The following is a 7,262-nucleotide window of genomic DNA, read 5'->3' as shown; positions in this document are numbered from 1 at the left end:
ACTGTAAGTCAATAATAGAATCCGTTCCACATTGAGTGAGGCGGGTTGCAGGAAAGTATATTTTGTAGAAGGATGAAAAGTCTGATAGGGAAATATGTACCAAAAATACAAAAAAAACAGGGTATTTACAGGCTATTTACAGACACACGACAAAAACAGGACTGCACTACTACGCCATCTTGGATATATACTATTAGGCTACTGTGTTATCGTGACTACTGTGCTGTATGACTGTGGGGCTAATTCAGCCAGCCTAAAAAATACTATTAGCGTGACATTTCTGCAGAACTGAAACTCTTCAGTAAGTGGGAAATGAAACCCATAGGCCTACCCATATGCTGTTGGGGGCCGTTCTCACTCTTAGAATTTTACTTCTCTAGTACTCCTCACACTGCCGGAGCGTCTGGCTCGAGAAGATGAAGATGATTTCCGTGCTTTTTAACGCTCTCGTGCTGCTGTCGGCGTTGGGCCGAACTGGGGCAAGATACCGAACAACATCATCGCCCTATACAACCCCTTCAGGTACAGCATTCAAATACGCACACACACCCCAGCTAGCAGATTTTGTTCCTTGGAAGTTGTGGGAAGGTAGGTTTTTGGTTTCCCATTGGTTCTGAGATCGAAGCCATAAGTTTCCTGACCGTCATTTTTATTTTTTTATTTAACATTCTGAGAACATCTGGGAACATACATTTTTAGGTTGCAGGGAGGTTCCGAGAATGTTTTTCTATGTTTCCCTGAAAGTTTTCCTCTGAGGTTTTATTAACATTCTGATAATGGAAATTATATGATATTTGAAGGTAATTAAATAACGTTCTGAGAGCTTTTAATAACTCTGTTATAGCTTAGTTTAACCGTTTCGAACTCCAAGCACAGATAGAACACGTGGAAATTAATTTGCTTAGGCATTAATCATGCAAACACATTTAATTTTGTATTGCTGCATGGCGTCAGTGAGATTCAAACCTATGATCTTCTGCTCTCTATCCATGGAATGAGTCCACTGCGCCACCAGGATGGAGCTAGCATACCATGTTTTTTTAACTCATACTAAGCTGTTAATTTTAGTCTATTCAAACAGACCATATTTCAAAAGACTCATTAAGATCAGGTGTGGCCAATTAGTGGACGCGGCCAACACACCTGAACACACTTGCAACATTCTCATGAAACGTGTCTAGAACATTAATATCTTATATTCTGAGAACATGCAATCATGTTCTGTGTATGTTTGGTGGGACGTTGATGGAATATTCTCCTTACCCACAGAAAACTGGACACATGAATGTTCTTGCAACATTCTTATTTAATGTGTCTAGAACATTAATATCTTATATTCTGAGAACATGGCAACCATGTTCTGTGTATGTTTGGTGGGACGTTGATGGAATATTCTCCTAACCCACTGAACTAGACATTTGAATGTACTTGCAATGTTCCCATGAAACGTGTCTAGAACATTAATATATTATGTTCTGAGAACATGGTAACCACGTTCTGGGTAAGTTCTATTTGACATTAAGGGAATGGTCTCTTAGAAACATTACTTGCACCTCACAGGAACATTTCTATGAAAAATAGAACGTTCTCTAATGTTGTGGGAATGTTTGTTGTCTGGGCACCTGCATGCATACACACACACAGCCACAGATACTACAGAGGTTAGGTCTGGGTTCTTTGAAGAATTCTGTGACAAATTACTTTTATAATGGGGCTATACATAATATTGGATTGATTGATTGATTGGTTGATTGATTGTTGATTGATTCTCTGCCCCCCGCCCCAGGCCCCACCACAGACCTGCGTGGTCGAATGTTTACAGTGTCGAACGGCGGGGGATTCACCATGTACACACACGTGGTCTCTCCCTACTCCTCTCCCTCCCCCACTGCCTACACCTCTCCTTCTCCTTCCACTTCTCCTTCACCCTCCTCTCCATACACCTCATATCCCTACACTACCTCCTCTCCCTCTCTCTCTGCTCTGACTGTGTGTCTGCGTTACATGGCCGAGGAGGACTTTAGTCCTAATTTCTTCAGACTCACTCAGGGGTACAACTGGAACCTATTACTGGAAAGGCATAACGGGCAGGACCGCCTATCCACCCTTTACTCCCGCCAGTCCTTCAGCACCTACAGGCTGTTCTCGAAGTACATCACAGACATAGAGCCCCGCCCCTGGACCAGCCTGTGTGTTACTTGGGAAACAGAGACGGGTGTGGCCCAGGTGTGGAGGGGCGGTACTGTCAGCGTCAGGAAGAGAGTGCTTGGCCAGGTAAGAGGAGAGAGTGGAGAGACAGGGGAGAGAACAAAGAGGGGGAGATGGGGGAAAGGAGAGTGGGGTAGACAGGTGTAGGGGGAGGATAGGTGAGAGAGAGGGAGATATACAGTGCCTTCAAAAAGTATTCACACCCCTTGACTTTTTCCACATTTTGTTGAGTTAGAAATTGGGATTCAAATGGATGTAATTGTCTTTTTTTTCAACGATCTACACAAAATACTCTGTAATGTCAAAGTTTAATGAAAAATAACATGTTAGAATCACCTTTGGCAGTGAATACAGCTGAGTGTCTTTTTGGATAAATCTCTAAGAGCTTTGCACACCTGGATTGTACAATATTTGTCCATTATAATTTTTTAACTCTTCAAGCTCTGTCAAGTTCGTTGTTGATCATTGCTAGAGAGCCATTTTCATGTCTTGCCATAGATTATCAAGCTGATTTAAGTCAAAACTGTAGCTAGGCCACACAGGAACATTCAATGTAGTCATGGTAAGCAACTCCAGTGTATATTTGGCCTTGAATTTTAGGTTATTATCCTGCTGAAAGGTGAATTTGTCTCTCAGTATCTGTTGGAAAGCAGATTGAACCAGGTTTCCCGCTAGGATTTTGCCTGTGCTTAGCTCTATTCCATTTATTTTTATGAACAACAAAAAAACTCCCTAGTCTTTGCCGATGACGAGCATATCCATAACATGATGCAGCCACCACCATGCTTGAAAATACGATGAGTGGTACTCAGTGATGTGTTGTTTTGTATTTGCCCCAAACATAACGCTTTGTATTCAGGACAAAAAGTAAATTTCTTTGCCAAATTTTTTGCAGTGTTACTTTAGTGCCTTATTGCAAACAGGATGCATGTTTTGGAATATTTTTTTTCTGTGTACAGACTTCCTTCCTATTCTGTACAGACTACAATGATGTTGATCCATCCTTAGTTTTCTCCTATCACAGACATCAAACTCTGTAACTGTTTTAAAGTCACCATTGGCCTAGTGGTGAAATCGCTGAGTGGTTTCCTTCCTCTCCGACAACTGACTTAGGAAGGATGCCTGTATCTTTGTAGTGACTGGGTGTATTGATACACCATCCAAAGCGTAATGAATAACTTCACCATGCTCAAAGGGATGGTCAGTGTCTGCTTTTTATTTTATTTTGACCCATCTACCAATAGGTGCCCTTCTTTGCGAGGCATTGGAAAACCTCACTGGTCTTTGTGCTTGAATCTGTGCTTGAAATTCAATACTTGACTGAGGCCACTGTGTTCTTGGGGACCTTCAATGCTGCAGACATTTTTTGGTACCCTTCCCCAGATCTGTGCCTCGATACAATCCTGTCTCGGTGCTCTACGGACAATTCCTTCGACCTCATGGCTTGGTTTTTGCTCTGACATGCACTGTCAACTGTGGGACCTTATATAGACAGGTGTGTGCCTTTCCAAATCATGTCCAATCAATTTAATTTACCACAGGTAGACTCCAATAAAGTTTTAGAAACATCTCAAGGATGATAAATGGAAACAGGATGCACCTGAGCTCAATTTCAAGTCTCATAGCAAAGGGTCTGAATACTTACGTAAATAAAGTATTTCTGTTTTTTTATAAATTTGCAAACATTTCTAAAAACTAGTTTGCACTTAATCATTATGGGGTATTGTGTGTGGATTGCTGAGGATATTTAAAAAAAAATCAATTTTAGAATAAGGCTGTAACGTAAGAAAATTTGAAAAAAGTCAAGGGGTCTGAATACGTTCCGAAGGCACTGTAATTGTATGTGTGGGGTACAGAGATGGGGTAATCATTAAAAAATCATTATTATTGCACACAGAGTCCATGCAACTTATTATATTACTTGTTAAGCAAATGTTTACTCCTGGATGTATTAGGCTTGCCATAACAAAGGGGTTGAATACTTATTGACTCAAGACATTTCAGCTTAGAATGTTTTATTAATTTGTGAAAATGTCTACAAAAACATTCCACTTTGACATTGTGGGATATTGTGTGTAGATCAGTGGCACAAAAGTTCAATTTAATCAATTTAAAATTCAGGCTGTAACACAACAAAATGTGGAAAAAGTCAAGGGGTGTGAATACTTTCTGAAGGCACCGTAAGTGCACCGCAGCTGTCCCTGTGCCTCTTAACGTGAGTCGTGGGTAGTAAGGAAAGGCAGAAGACACATTTCAGTATTTCTCAAAAATAATCCTGAGTATTTCCTGAAGTAATTCAGCAAAATGTAGACAATGAGTGTGTGCATTTGTCATATTTTATTCTAATGATTGTATTTGTATGTGTGTGTAGATGACCAGTGAACCTCCTGTCCTGAACGTGTATCAGTTTGAGGGCCAGGTAACTGACGTGGAAATGTGGGACAGAGTCCTCTCCTCGAGCTGGATACTGGACTACATGTCTGGGTGGTATTACAACCCAAGCTACTACCACTACACCCCTGGTAACCTGCTGACCTGGTCCAAGGCCATCTACTCCACCACTGGAGACGTCCTCCTGGAGGGAAACACCTACAACTCTGACCATCAGCCTATCAGAGGTCAGCACCAACCCCCAGGACCAATGAGAGGGAAGAGAAAGAGGACGTGTTTGAAGGGAGGGCGCAGAGAGAGAGGGCGTGGCTTTAGGGGAGAGTAGTGATTGCCACTAACCCTTATTTTAGATTAGAAGATGCCTATAAAAGGTCTACACACCTTTGAACTTTTCACATTTTGTTGTGTCAGTGCATGCATTTAAACAAGGATTTTTTCCACTTATCTACACATTATACTCCACACCTTTAAGGGGATTTTTTTTTAAATTGTGTTAAGAAGTATGTATTAAAAATACTAAACACTGAAATATAATTGGATAAGTCTTCACCCCCCTGAGTTAATACTTGGTGGAAGCACAGTTGGCAGCAATTACAGCTGTGAGTCTGTTGGGATAGGTTTCTACCAACTTTGCACACCTAAATATGGCAATATTTGACCATTCTTCTTCACAAAACTGTTCAAGCTCTGTCAAGTTCCTTGGGGAGCATTGATGGAGAGCAATCTTCAAGTCATGCCACAAATTTTCAATTGGATTTAGGTCTGGGCTCTGACTGGGCCACTCAAGGACATTTACCTTTTTATTCCTTAGCCACTCCACTGTAGCTTTGGCTGTGTGCTTTGGGTCCATGTCATGCTGAAAGGTGAACTTCCGCCCCATTTTCAGCTTTTCTGTACATTCCTTTTCTGTACATTCCTTTTCCCTTCTATCCTGATAAGTGCCGATGAGAAACATTCCCATAACATGATGCTGCCACCACCATACTTCACATTAGGGATGGTGTTCTTTGGGTGGTGCCATGTTGAGTTTGTGCCCAACGTAACGCTGTGCATTTAGGCCAAACATTTCCATTTAAGTTTTGTCAGACCCAAAGCTTTTTGCCACATGGCTACAGAATCTCCCTACTATTTTTTTGCATACTTCAAACGGGATTCAAAGTGGGCTTTCTTGAGTAATGGCTTCCTTCTTGCCACCCTACCATACATGCCAGATTTGTAGAGTGCTTGGGATACTGTTGTCAAATGCAGACTTTGATCAGTCTTGGTCATAAAAGCCTGTTGCTCTTTCAAAGTTGCCATTGGACTCTTGGTAGCCTCTCTGATCAGTCTCCTACTTGCTCGGGCATCCAGTTTGGAGGGACAGCCTAGGCCGGGTCTTGGTGGTGCCATACACCTTCTACTTCTTAGTAATTGTCTTGACCGTGCTCCAAGGGATAATCAAGGCCTTTTAAATATTTTTATATCCATCCCCTGATCTGTGCCTTTCCACAACTTTTTCCCGGAGTTCTTTTTAAAGCTTTGGTGCTCATGGTTGAATGTCTGCTTTTCAATTCACTACCCAGCAAAGGAAAACTACAGGAACTGCTGAATTTATCTTGAAATCATGTGAATCACTACAATTTCACACAGGTGGAGGCCAATTAACTTTGTGTGTGATGTTGAAGGTGATTGGTTACACCCTGAGCTAATTTAGGATTGCTATTACAAGGGGAGTGGACACTTATCCAACCAAGATATTTCCATTTTTATTTTATAAATCCTGAGTGTTTTTATCACTTGGTAGTTGTGTGGTAGGATGTGTAGATCAATAATAAGGATCTACACATAATAAGGCAACAAAAGGTGAAAACATTGAAAGGGGTGTAGACTTTCTATAGGCACTGTATGTCTTAACGATGCTCCCTGGATGTTAGTTGTGTATCGCTAAATTACTCAATTCTGATTCTAATAGATTTACTATGTCTGTTCTGATTGTCCCCAAATGAAGTCCTTCGCTAGCGGATGATATAAAATATTTTTTAAGGATTTAAATGATTACTACATGATTTAAATGATTGTTAAGCACTTAAATTAAAAGCAATTGATGATATATATGTTTTGATTTTTGTAGGAGTATGGTCTGTGAAACCGTCGCTTTGGCAAGGTTAATACTGAAATGTTGCCATGTCACAACACAGCCTCAGCCAGGTGTGAAAGTTGGGGTGGGGGGGTGGGTCAATATTAGAAACAGTTCAATTTGACCCCCCCCAATAATATACCATGATTAGTTTGATTGATTAGAAAACATTTCCCCACTGTAAAGTGCCAGGCAATTACTGGTTTTGTGTGGCTTTGCGCCACAGTGACTCAGTTCCTCATTTTTGATTGGATCCCCCCGCCATCAAATACGTTTTGGTTGCGCCCGGTCCCCAGAGGCAGTCGGCCTGTTCATGCTGTGATAAGCGCAGCAATGCGCACACGTCAGTAGGCCTATAGGCTGCGTGCAAATGTTCCAAAATGCAATTAGCAGGAACACACCATTCTAGAAAGCGCACAGCACATGCGAGCAGTTTCATATGAAAGATATGAAAATATCCATTAGAAACTTAGAAAGAAGGGAGGTCTAAAGATGCAACAACTAGCATGGGTTGCTAATATGACTAGGATTGTGTCTTTGGCAGCTG

At 41.3% G+C, this 7,262-nt stretch overlaps 1 protein-coding gene across 1 annotated transcript; it reads left to right on the top strand.

Annotated features, from left to right (window-relative positions):
- The first annotated feature begins 388 nt into the window (after window positions 1-388).
- On the top strand, window positions 389-6,105 carry LOC121541519 (jeltraxin). The gene is made up of 3 exons (XM_041850586.2): window positions 389-522; window positions 1,787-2,274; window positions 4,580-6,105. Exons 1-3 carry the CDS (start codon window positions 417-419, stop codon window positions 4,922-4,924), a joined length of 939 nt encoding a protein of 312 aa, XP_041706520.1. The 5' UTR covers window positions 389-416; the 3' UTR covers window positions 4,925-6,105.
- The last annotated feature ends 1,157 nt before the right edge of the window (window positions 6,106-7,262 follow it).

The sequence above is a fragment of the Coregonus clupeaformis genome, chromosome 27, assembly GCF_020615455.1.
Source record: "Coregonus clupeaformis isolate EN_2021a chromosome 27, ASM2061545v1, whole genome shotgun sequence".
NCBI lineage: Eukaryota > Metazoa > Chordata > Actinopteri > Salmoniformes > Salmonidae > Coregonus > Coregonus clupeaformis.
The sequence above is the reverse complement of the archived record's forward strand: the minus strand, read 5'-3'. Positions and strand labels throughout refer to the sequence as shown.